General features: G+C 29.9%; 1 protein-coding gene across 1 annotated transcript in view; it reads left to right on the top strand.

Moving 5' to 3' along the window:
• The window catches only part of LOC135927721 (rab5 GDP/GTP exchange factor-like), a 112153-nt gene that overhangs the window by 90883 nt on the left and 7711 nt on the right, over window positions 1-13559 (top strand). Inside the window, exons 6-7 of the mRNA XM_065463887.1 lie at window positions 2261-2448; window positions 3070-3411. Of these exons, the coding sequence (XP_065319959.1) occupies window positions 2261-2448; window positions 3070-3411 (530 nt within the window). The remainder of the gene's footprint in view (window positions 1-2260; window positions 2449-3069; window positions 3412-13559) is intronic.

Raw genomic sequence — 13559 nt, 5'->3', positions numbered from 1 at the left:
TCAATATGATGAATTTCAACGAGATTTTAAAAAACATTAAATAAACATCATTATAAAAAAATAATGTTTTAAGTATATGTAGAAATGAAATAAATACATTTAAAGGTGGGTTAAATTTTTTACTTTTATGCAAAAATTTGGAAAAAGTGGTGGGTTATGCTTTGGCCTGGCGTGAATGAAAGAGTTAAATGCCGATTTTAAAGATTAAAATAATTTCTTTTATTACCCATTTGTTTTCTTATGATACACTATCAATATATTTCATTAAATTGTTATTTCAGAAATTTACGTTATAAGTTAAATTTAAATTAGAAGAGGAATTGATTTACCCTATTTAGGATTTTCATTTTTTTGTATACTCGGAAAAAAGACATAAGAGCCAAGGAGGAGGGAATCGCCATATGTTTTTAGGGAGAGATAGCAAATTTTCTAAAAGTTACTCAAGGGATAAATCCCTGAATTTGAGATATCTCCACTCACTATAGGTGGGCGTGGGTCGAGAAATTACGCATGACCCATTGTGTCACGGTGGGTCACGGCGTGAGTGTGAATAAATTTTAAATTATTAGGCGTGATAGCCCTTCCCAAAAATTTTCCCGGGCGTGATCGGGCGTGAACATAAATTTCTCTTTAGTCACAGAAATTTTAATTTAAAAATTTTTTTTTCATAAATATAAATTTGCAATTTTATAATTATAATATATATTTTCTAATTTAATTTAGTTCTTTTTTTAAAAAAGAATAATTTATAAAAACAAAAAATCTTCTCATTTTATAGAAACATCCGGTATCATGCCGCTATTTCTATTTTCTTTTTATGTTTAAGTGTTTTATCGCGATACTTTTTTTAAATTTTGCTTAAACATTTTACAGAAAAGTCAGTTACAGAAAGTGAAGGATTTTTGCAAGCTAGGCCAAGAGTTAATAAATGTAAAGTATATTTATGAGCCGGAAAACTCTCATGAATACTGTAGCTCCAAAAATGTACAATAAAATTAAAATTATAAGCATGATCAATAATAATTACGTGTCCATAACAATTAATTTTTAGACGGATGATTATAAAAATCGAAGTTTTTTAACCATTACAGTGACATATTATCATTAAGGATTTTAAATTAAAAACATTTGTTTTGGCCACAGAGGAAATAAACAGGCGTCAATATTAAAAGTGTAGTTAATTCAAAGAAGAATATACAGAAGTATAAAATTATTTAATTAAATGTTTAGTTGTGACTGATAACGGAGCAAATCTTATAAGTGCATTCAAAGCTGACGAAACGCTAGCATTCATATGTCATATGCTAAATAATATTATGCCTTGTATTTTTGAGTAAGCCACACCCTTAAACAAGCTGTAATAACGAGATGCAACTCTGTATATATCATGATGCAGAGTTTCTTAAAATCTTATTCTGAAATACAGATATAAAAAACCGTATATTTTAAATGAAAAATTTAGAAAATTCTAGATGATTCTGATGAAACATCAACATCTACCGATGAAAGCTGTAAGGATGAACTTAAAAGATTCATCGCTCATAAGGCAAATAACAAGAAAATATTTTGAAGTTTTGGAAACAGGAATATTCATTTCCTTTTTTGAGAAAATTAGCGAGTAAAATTTTGTCATCCCGGCAAGTTCAGCTTCTAGTGAAAGGTTATTTTCTGTAGCTAATCTCTTATTAGAGGAAAGGCGTACATAATTGAAATAAAAAAACATGGACATATTTTTCTAAATAAAAATTCGATTTACAGATTGTATTTATTTTTAGTTATTAATATGGATTATGAAATTAGAGTAATAAATAAAATAAATTCAAAATAAGTGTAAAATTATAGCAATAGTTTTGAAAATTTACATCGTGAATTTTCGGGCGTGAATTAAAATATTGCCTTTCATGATCGGGCGGGTCGGGTCAAAATTTTCTAGTGGTAAGCGGCATGCATTTTTTTATTGCAACCGTGAGCAGGCGGGCCGTGAATACAAAAATAGGCCCACGCTCACCTCTAATCTCCACATTATAATTGATAATTATTTTTATAGATGAAGCAATTATATCTGCCTTGATTAAATTAGTCTCTTATGTTTGCTTTAGATAATTATTTGAATGATATTATTGAGTAGGATAAATGTTAAAATATCTGATTTATTTATTGGGAAGACATTCATCCTTTGTTTAAAAATTTATACTCCCTTTCCTCGCAATATTTACGATATAATATCACGTAAAATAACAAAAATATCGACGATCATAAGACATTATAGAAACAAATGCCCGCAAGACCCCTCAACAGAAATTGCATTGCGTATATCGGTGCAGCAAGCAAATTTTCGCTATGTTATCCGAAAGCAAAAAGAAGATCTTTAAAGCGGAAAATAACCTTCACACAGATTCTAGTGAAAAGGATCTCAGTGTGTACTCCGATCAATCCTCACTTAATCAGGTAATTTATTTTCCTTCTCCTCCCCTATATCATTTCTCCTCTTCATTTTATTTATTTTTCTTTTATATTTAGATTTCACTTGGTATAATACTACACATATAGGCTTTTTCTAAATTGATATATCTCCAAAATTTAATTCTTTAATCTTTCTTAAACATTGTTTCTTAAATGTGATCGTTTCGAAGATCAAAATTAATTGATAATCTATTCTTTCTACTATGGCATATTTGTAAAATAATTACATAATCTGGATATTTTGGTTCCAATTTTTAATTTTAGGCCAAGATTAAATGATACTAATTAAATAACCCTGTTTTTAATTTACCTTATGTTCTAGGATCGCGATTATTTAAAAATATGGAATGTATTCTATATTGACGTAGTTTTTGTTATGTACTTTATATTAACGTTTAACAACTTCTATATACTAAATTTTAATTATATCCGCATTAAAGACTTAGTAACCCTTATTGTTAAACCCAGTTATCATCAAAGATATTAAAAAGAAGTTCTTGTGAGATTATTGTTAAAATATTTTTTGTATTTCATAACAAATTTTATATGATGATTCTTATGTTGAAATTCGGCTAGTAAAGTTATTATAATATTTTACCTAAAAAGGTTAACCAAGATTTTTCGGATCTCTCCCTTCTCGGTGCATGTAAAGACGTAAACGAGGACAAATTCACCATTGTCGAAGATACCAACCCAAATACTAATATAATTCTTAAAAACAAAATTATTGTCGAATCAAAAAATTCCGAAAAATCGAACCCACAAGGAACATCGTTCAGAAAAATAACCAATAATATTACAAGCGCCGATGAATTTTTGCCAGCCCTCATTTACGTCATACTAAAAGCTAATCCGCCTATGCTTCAATCCAACATGATTTACGTTTCCAAATTTTGCTATCCCAACAGATTGCTCCGTGGGGAAGCTGGATACTATTTCACAAATTTGGTTTGAATTTATATTTAATGTTTCCTTCAATTACTCTTATTTTCACCAATAAAGTTTGCTTGCCCTTTTTAAAAACTTTCTTAAATTTTCGATTTTATTAAATCATAATCATATGTTAGTTTATAGTATAGTAACGTTACTTTTCTATCCTTGAGGAAATGCTTTACTTATTTTCTTCTTGCTTTTGCCCTTTTTTAAACATTCCTTTCATGCATAACTCTAATAAAGGTTTGGACGCTTTTTTCACACACTATTACTTCTTTTGTTTTTTATAATCTAAAATAATTAAATTTTCTTTGAAACATTAAAAAAAAATCTATTTAAGATTTAATTTTATAAAAATAAATGCCTTATATTTTTTAAGACAATATATTAGCCATGTTTAAAATTAATAGCTTTAATTTGATATACATCAAATATAACGAATAAAAAAACATTTTATTTATAAAAAAATTTTCTTTAATTTTTCATATATAAAAACTTTTATATATCATATAAAATTTAATTATTTATAAAATATATAAATTTATAATACTTTAAATTATATAATTATTTTAATCATATGCAAGCGTCTTATAAATTATATATACATATGCGTAAATTTATCTGATATTATAAAAATTGTGAATAGCTTAAGTTGTGCTGTAAACGTTACTATAGAAAAGAAACGCGTTACCGTTACTCGTTACGTCTGAAAAAAATAACCCTTTCCCGTTACTCGTTACCTTTTTACGCGTTACTGACTATTCAAAAAGGTAACGAGTTACTTACTCATTACTTAAAAAATTAAATATTATATACAAAAAATTATTTTTTTCCTACAATATATAAAATAAAAAAACCTATACAAAAAGAATATATAATAAGAATAAGAAAATTTTATAAAAAAAATTTCATATATATAAATAAAATTATACAAAAATAATATATTATATATATGATAACATCCTTTTGTAACAATTTTTTATTTATTTTTAGCGACAATTGATTTTCAAAATTTTAATCTCTCAAAACAGCTTTTGCCATGCTAAACACACGTTCAATTGGCGCAGAGGATGGGAGAGTTGTATTATATTTAATTCGGGGAATTTATTAAAAATATTTAAAGAATTATCTTTATTTTGAAAAAAAATTCATTTCCTCATCAAAAAAATTTATCTTTATCAGAAAATATTCTGGTATGTGTGTTAAATAAAGGAATTAAGTCTGCTTTTTATCAAGATCTTTTCTCGAACTGGAAATAAGTTCTAGCGTAATTCCTTTGTCGACCTCTAATTTTAACAAGGGCCATTCCAATTTAAATAGCGGGTGAATTATTGCGGATAATATATTTTCATTTCTATAGATGTTTGAATCTATTGAATAAAAAAATAATTAAAATGTAAATTGTCATTTGAAGTGTATACCTTTTATTTATGCCTTCCAGGATTGAATTAATAAGCGGCTTACAAAACTTAAATTATTTAAAGCTATTTTTTTAAGTTTTAATATTATAATAATTATCGTGGGAATGAGATATCCCAAATGCATTTTTCCCCGTTCTCTAAAATTGAAAGAGCCGCAGTAATCGGTTCCATAACCAATAAAATCGGTAATAGGGAAAAAAATCCCCGGAAAAAACCCCCAGGAAAAAATACCCCCGGATTTTTTTTCTTCATATTTATAGAATTTGTTATAAGAAGCAATTCTCAATTCCAAACACGTCGAATTAAGATTCGATTTCCTCCAGAAACTTGGAACGTGAATCAGAGCACTCTATCCGACGAAGAACGCACAAATAATCAACGCGAAGGTTGGAATCATCGTTTTTCTAATCTGGTTGGGAATAAACAACAATCTGGGTATTGATTAAAAAAATGGAATGCGAGATGGCTACCGATGAAATCAAACTTGAACGATGGCGTGTAGATAGTTGGACACCGAAAACAAAATTGCAGAGTTATAATACCCAGATTCGGTTAAAGAGACTTTGCGAGGAATACCGTAATGGAGTGCGAAGCCTTCCAGATTTTATAAGAGCGATTTCCTTAAATATTCAAAGTCAACCCATATTATTATTAAATTATTAAATTTGTGTAACATAATCATGATTTACCAATAAAATGCATATATTTTATTAAAATTTTGTCAAATTTAGTCTACTTAATATGATAATTAAGGATGGATATTGTATTTATTACTACTGCAAATAATCTTTACGAAAATAAGAAATATATTGGTTATTTTACTGGGGTATTTTTTCCCAGTACCAATTTGAACTTCAGCATTTTATCTTGTTTAAGCATTTTTTATGGAAGGGTATATGAGTAATCTTTAAATAATGAATTAGGGCCTAAAGAAATTTAGCTTATTAATATATTATATTTTTTTCTAAAATACTAATTTATCTATGCATTATAAATATGAGTATATCCATTATAATCAATATACAACTCATTATTTCATCCAGAAAAATATTTCGCAAGCCTGAAGAATTTGCTCATAGAAGGAACAAAGGTTTAGACATATATTATCATAATCTCTAGGCTTAAGAAATATTTTTCTGGTTAAAATATATAATTAGCCGTTTTCAAAACTCAAAACGAGCCGTTTAACAACACTATTATTAGGTCATAAGTAAATTCTATATATATGAGAAAAATAAATCCAGGGGTTTATTTTCCGGGGGTTTTTTTCCAGGTGTATATTTTTCTGGGGGGTTTTTCCGGGATTCAATAAAATTATATATATATACATATCATATTTCTTAATTAACACTAACCATACAATATTCTTCCATGAACGACATGTCGTTATCTGAAAATCTCTGTAATTCAGATTTATCACAAGATTCGTCAAATTTTTGGCAATTCTCCTTAAAAAGACTATCTATTAACACGAAGTAATAAAGAGAATTCCATTTTATAACCGGTTAAATCAGATATCTTCCTATGTTTTCCTTAAAAATGGCTGCACAGTTTGAAGATTACTCATGTTTATTCCACAATAGCTTACTTAGAAAATGCAATTTTTGAAATGGTTTTAAAATGGACATCGTTACCTACCTTTTCAATGTCAACATTTGTAGTGTCTTCTTCTGATGAAGAGGGAGGTTCCAATTCTATCATTGTTGACCTTGCTACTGAGTTGGGTCTTGAGATTTGGATTCTGTTAACAGGAAGCCAATTGGTCCATTCGGATTGTTAGGGACGTGATGGCTTGTAAGACATTATGATCCGTGACATTGTGTGTTGTTTGACGTGCTAGGCTCGTTAGGGTTATTGATGGGCCTCAGGATTTGATTATTGTTGGGTCCGGAGTGAGAACGTTAGCGGCTGCCAATTCGGTCTGGGATGTAGTTGAATTCTTAGTTGGTTTAACCATTGAATTTTCCCAATAAAGAAAAGACAAGTAAATATATAAACTTCTTCTCCGTTTATGGCGATTTCCAGGTTTACACAGGTAGGCCAGTTTTCCTTCTGATTTTTCTTTTTCATTTCTGACGGTCCTGAGCATAATATTTGTAGATTCATGTATCTCATATCCGCCGCTATCACATTTGTCCACATCATCTTGGGCCTTCCTCGTCTTGATCCTCCTACTTCCATCAAGGTGCATCTCTTTACCCAGTCATCTTTTGTCATATGTTCCACATGCCCAAACCATCTTAGTCTATTTCGTCGCATTAGCACTCCAATCATTTCTATACACAATCTTGCTCGCAATTCCTTGCTAGTTTTTCTCTCTCCCAGAGATACCCCACACATCCATTCTCATCTCTGTTCTTTCTAATTGGCTTCGTGAGTCGTTTTCATTACCCATGTTTCTCCGCCATAAACCAAACAACTCTTCACATACCTTATATAAACTTTCCCCTTTAACTTCATAGAGACTTTTTTATTTGCTAGAATAGACGACATTTTTGTTTTCTTCCATTGCACGATCTACAAATAAAAGTCATTCTTGCTAACATTAAACTTCCTTTTTCCCGCTACATCTATTATGTACCCATTTCTTGAATTTCTAGCAACTTCTTTCCCACATACACTACAAGGCCACTTACCGGATTCCTCCACTTTAGATTTTCCCCACCAATCATCACCTTTGTCTTTGCTATATTCATTTTTAGGCCCTTTGCTTCCATAGACATCTTCAATTTATTAATTTTATCCCTCAATCCTTCCTCACTTTTTGCCATTAATATAAGGTCATCTGCATATAATAGCTCTCAAGGAAGTCCTTCACATATTTCTCAGCCACCACATCCATTACTAAGATAAATAATAATGGACTCATCATGGATCCTTGATGAAGGCCTACCTTCACTTCAAATCTTTCACTATCATTATAATCCGTCCGTACTGCTGTTTGGGCTCCCACATATATTTCCATCACTGCGTTAACCAACCATTCCTCCACACTTGATTTTCTCAAGGCTCATCTAGTAAACTCACGCGGCACCCTGTCAAATGTTTTCTCCAAGTCAACAAACGCATAATACAGTTTCTTTTCCTTCGAAAGATACTTCTCATATATTTGTCTCACCACAAAAATTGCATCACTGCATTTCATCAATTTTAGTTTGTTCCCTTATCCACTTCTCTAACACCCTCTCAAATACCTTCATTGCATGTTCCAAGAGTTTAATAGCTCCGTAAGACCCGCAATCTAAAGGATCACCTTTTCCCTTGTTTACTGGGATGATTATACTTCTTCGCCAGTCCTCGGGAATAGTTCCTTCTGTGACAATTTGATTTTCTAAATTCATTAATCATTCAATCCTAAGTCATCAGAACCTTTAAACATATCTGATGCCACCATCGTTAAACCCGATGCCTTCCTCTCTTTATTTCATCCTTGCCAAATTTATACCCTGGACCTTCTACCTTTTCACAACTAACATTATTATCCCATTCATTTTCTTCGTTCAAAAGTCTTTCCATGAAGATCTTCCAGGTTTTCTTAATACTACTATCAATCACCATTTTTCCTTCTATATTTTTTAAACATTTAACACCTACCACATCTTGCCTTTTTTTGCCATCTGCTTTGCCATTCGAACCATATTTCCCATTCCTTCAGCGCATTCCATTTCTTTAGCAAACTCCTGCCTTTTTTATTCTTGCGCTTTCGCTATTAATTTCTTAGCATTTCTTTTCGCCATCTTATATCTTTATCACTATTTTCTTTACTATTATACATTATTTGAAGCACCTCCGTTTCTTATCCACAGCTTTCGCTATTTGGGTTCCACCACTAAGTTTCCTTATGTTTAGGCAGCCATTTTGTCCATCCACATACCTCCTCAGTTGTCATCACCGAGGCTTTCTTCATGGTCCCCCACTTGTCATTTACCCTAGATGTTGCCACTTCCGTCTCCCTTATTGCCAATGTCATATTGAATTGACGTCTAGCACTCTCCTCCTTCAATTTCCAGACCTTGGCACATATTTCTTTTAGTGATCCTGGTGCCTTTAAAAATAAAATCTCTATAACTAGTCGATACTGATTAATAAATTCCTCTCCCGGTATCACTTTCACATTTTTTACTCGACTTATAAGTCACAAGCTTCTCTGATTCTTTCTTAAACATTGTATTACAGACAATCAATAGCATCACTAAAATCTAAATCCTCTCCCCTTCCGGATTCCTCATGCGTAACTGAACCCTCCATGTACCCTTCATAACCCTCACTACTCGCTCCCATATGTCCATTCAGATTACCAGCCAGGATAATCCCCTCTTCATTTGCCAGTCTCGATGTCACCTCCAATACACCCAAAATATATATTTCTTTTCTTCACTTCCTACAATTCCAACCTGAGGAACATATGCCAAGATAATATTATATAGATTTCTACCAAAAATTATCTTGATAACCATTATCTGGTTATATAGCCTTCTCACTTCGACTACTTTGTCTACCAATTTCTCTGCAACCAATACCCCAACTCCAGCCTTACCATCATTACTTCCTTGCCAAAAGAATTTATACTTTTCACTAGTCTTGCCAATCATTCTTGCGCTATTTCCTTTCCATCTGGTCTTATGTATGCAGTACACATCTATATGCCTTCTACGCTATGCAATACATCGACCACTTTCCCGATCTTCCCGTTATACTCCCAACGTTTCATTTCGCGACCCTTACTCGATCCCTGGTTTCTCCACTTATTATCAGGTCGTTTATGGCCGTCATAAGTTCCATTTTCATGAATCTTGGTTCCACCAGGTTTTCATCCTTTTATTTATCGTAGGAGAGTGAGTAATTCTACGGGGTACTTAGCTGTACCCCGCCCATGTTTTGTACCATAGGGAAATTTTGTAGCAAGATTTTTATAATAGGATGCCCTTCCTGACCTCAACCCTTTAAGTGGTTTTTGCACTCCGTCGAGGAGACGTGATAATATTCTAGACCCAGATCACAGGGAACCTTTTAGACCTCCATTAGCCGCCAAAAGAAGTTGCCATTCCCGCGCCACGAGGCTGAAGGTCGGATTTTGGGAGAGAACTTAATATATAAACGAAATGAGTAATATATACAAATCAACGAACACGTAAAATAAGCAACACTTACACTTAGAAATGTGATTTTTGAGCTTTAAAATGGACATCGTTATGACAACACTTGCAATGAGATTTAAAGTGTGTGTGCTGAACAGAAATGATGCTTAGGTAAGTATACAATACTAACATTAGTATTTTGATTTTCAAATAGATCAAATACTAACAGAGGAACTATATCAACATCCGATTCCTCTCCTTGTTCATATACTCTAATAAATTTTTAATAAATATATTATAATTTTTTTTACTTGAAAGCTGTTATATAATCTCTAGCAAAGTCGGTAATACATTTGGTCACTTTATTTTGTATCTTATATGTAGTAAAAATGTCAAAGATTTATTTTGCTATATAATCAAATGTGTGTTTTTGGTTTAGCCTTTTGCAAGCTAAGCAGGCTGAAACCCTCTCAAGAGTGTCTGGGTGTAGCCAGTATACCGTAATCCCTAAATAAGCTTTAAAAGACAATATTATCAATCTATTAAATATATATTTTATATGCCGATGATTAGCTAACCAAAAATTCACAGTTGTACATACAATTTTTGTGATACACAATAAATCCACTAATTTCTTTGCTATATTGTCATATGCTTTGTTAATTTTTAATACTAGAGTAGGCCTAGACGTCACATTTTTCTTTTAACTCTCTTGACTCTTTCCTTTTTGGGATGAGGCAAGGATATTGATAAATTGCACGATGGTCCAGGAATATTATCTAAATGAACATAAGACGTAGATGGAGTATCATTACATATATCTAAGTTTCTATTAGTATTTAAAATATCTTTTAATACCAAAGATACTGTGCTTGATTCTAATAATGGGCTTTTTGGAAGTTCACAGAGGCCACATAATCTTCTTTAATATATCTGTATTCAGTGGATATATTCCACATGCTTTAAAACCATTTGATATATTGAGAGGTGATGCTGCTAAAGGCAAGACATCCTTAATAACTAATGGAATATCATAAATTGTAAATAATTTACCTGGATGGCTACGCATTCATCAAGTGCATTATTCTAATATTTTTTGAGAGGCCCAAAAACAGACCGATCAAGAGGCTGTAATTTATGGGTGCAATGGGGTGGCAAAGATAATAGAATTATTCCCGTATCTATACAAAATTTGACAGCTGAATAGGAGTGGTGTGATATATGATTGTCGAGGATTAATAAAACTTTGGACTTTGGAGTACACCGATTGTGTTTAGAAAAATGCTTCAAAAAATAATAAAATCCTCCTCTTGCATCCATCCAGAACCATTTGATACCCCTATAGAGCCAGATGGACCATCTCTAACAAAATAGTCATAATATTTTTTTCTGGGAAATAGAAACATTGGAGGAATTGTATTACCAATTGCATTTACAGCAAGCGCTAATGTTATTAAGGTACCCCTTTCTGCGGAAGTAATAGATCCTACCTGTTTTTGACCCTTTTGTGCAATAATCTTGGATGGGGTTTGAACTGTGGTAAGTCCAGTTTCATCCATGTTGTAAATTGCCATACATTCTAATTTATGTTTATCTAATATTCCTAAATATTAAATGTAAACATTTACTTAACAAATCATTTAATAAACTTTTATATAAATCAAAAAAGTATAGAACATTTTCTTCATTAAATCCAGTTGCCCTAGCCATACTTCATACTTGTAGCTTCAGGGGATCTTAAGGAGAGAGTAGGATTTCTTGACATAAATCCTAAATACCAGTCATGGCCAGGCATTGAATTGTCCTTCCAAGATTTAGGAAATTTTTTCTTAGAATAAACTATACCTTTTTAATTGAAAGGCCATAAAAAATTTGGCTAGATTGAATCAGATATTTAGTTATATCTCCCTCTTCTTCTTCTGTGAATATCCTCTTTTTATTATTTTGTCCTACACTAGTAAGTATGCCACTTTCTTGATATCTCTTATAATATCTCATAAAGTTTGATCTAGGAATACCTAAAATAAAAATGTCAAGTAAAATATATAATTATTAAATTATAAGTTTAACATTTAAGAACATAAAATTTAAAAATGATAATCTCTTTACCATTACCATTTAGATTTTATTAGCATATTCTCTATTATTAAATATTGCTAAAATTTGATTTTAATGTTTAAGAATTACATAAAATTAATACAATAATACTATACTTCATCTAAATTGTAATCAATCTAAAATATAAGATCATTTATAAATTACATTTAATAAAAATATTTACATAATTTCTATTATTAAATATTGCTAAAAATTGATTTTATTGTTTAAGAATTATATAAAATTAATACAATAATATTATATTTCATCTAAATTGTAATCAATCTAAAATATAAGATCATTTATAAATTACATTTAATAAAAAATATTTACATAATTTTTATTATTAAATATTGCTAAAAATTGATTATATTGTTTAAAAATTACATAAAATTATTGTGATTATATCTTAAAAATAAGACAGATAATGTAGATAAATTTACCTGTAAGTTGGCTAGTCTTCCTTGTTGATTTACAATTTTCATATACCCTAATAGCCTAATTACAATTATAATATTAATTCATTAAATTTTTATATACTTCTAAATAATTATCAATATTAAATGATTCTCCTATATTAATTTTTTTGGATTTATATTTTCTCACCATATTGAATATTGTAATAATTGCTAAAAAAAATATTGAAATGGATTGACATGTATGGTTTAGCAAGCCCCGCTAGCTCTAAATTTACTAATCATGATTGAAATACTATATAGACATAATAAATATTCATAAAACTTTCTCAAATTATAGAAGAGTGTTTAAACTTAGCTATAAAATTTAATTATATATAAATGAATATATATTTTAATAAAAATTAAAATTCTGTCATGTAAAAGTCTTTAGAAAATTTCATCAAAATTTTATTTCTTAAATAAAATTTTTAATAATTAATCATTTCAAAAGTTTTTTGTCTATAGATGTAAACTAATAAAATCTATATTAGGATAAAATTTTAACCTTCTAGTGTTTATAATTTTAAAATAATATTAAATGGTTTGCCAAGCCCCACGGTTTACCTAACCCCAGTCTCCCCTACCCTTAATTTTCTTTATTGATGTAAAATATTTTTCAAATTGGGGCCATGTAAGGGTATTATCTGCATCTAAATAAGTAAGTACTATGGACACAATATTCTCAAAATAAATTATAAAATAGAATATTAATATCATTATTAACTAGGGGTGTACCGATACCACTTTTTGGAAGCCGATCCAATCCAATATTCCCAATATAAAATTAATATCGGCTGATTACCAATCCGATATCATTCTAAGGTTTTAATTTTAATATATTTTTTATAAGTATAACATCTATATTTTATAACTATACTATAACATATATCATTTAAATATATTATAATGATAAGTTATCGTTTATATTCAATTCATTTGCAATTCTAAAATTATATAAAATATTTTTATTGATAAATCACTTATTTATATTATAAGTAATAACATTAATCTATTTACATAATAAGTAATAAACAAATATATTATGAAATTAGAAATAAATTTTAAAATTAATATATCGAAGATTTCTTTTTAGAAATATTAAAATTTCC

This window comes from Gordionus sp. m RMFG-2023, chromosome 1, assembly GCF_954871325.1.
Source record: "Gordionus sp. m RMFG-2023 chromosome 1, tfGorSpeb1-WG-v2, whole genome shotgun sequence".
Classification (NCBI taxonomy): Eukaryota; Metazoa; Nematomorpha; class Gordioida; order Chordodea; family Parachordodidae; genus Gordionus; species Gordionus sp. m RMFG-2023.
The sequence above is the reverse complement of the archived record's forward strand: the minus strand, read 5'-3'. Positions and strand labels throughout refer to the sequence as shown.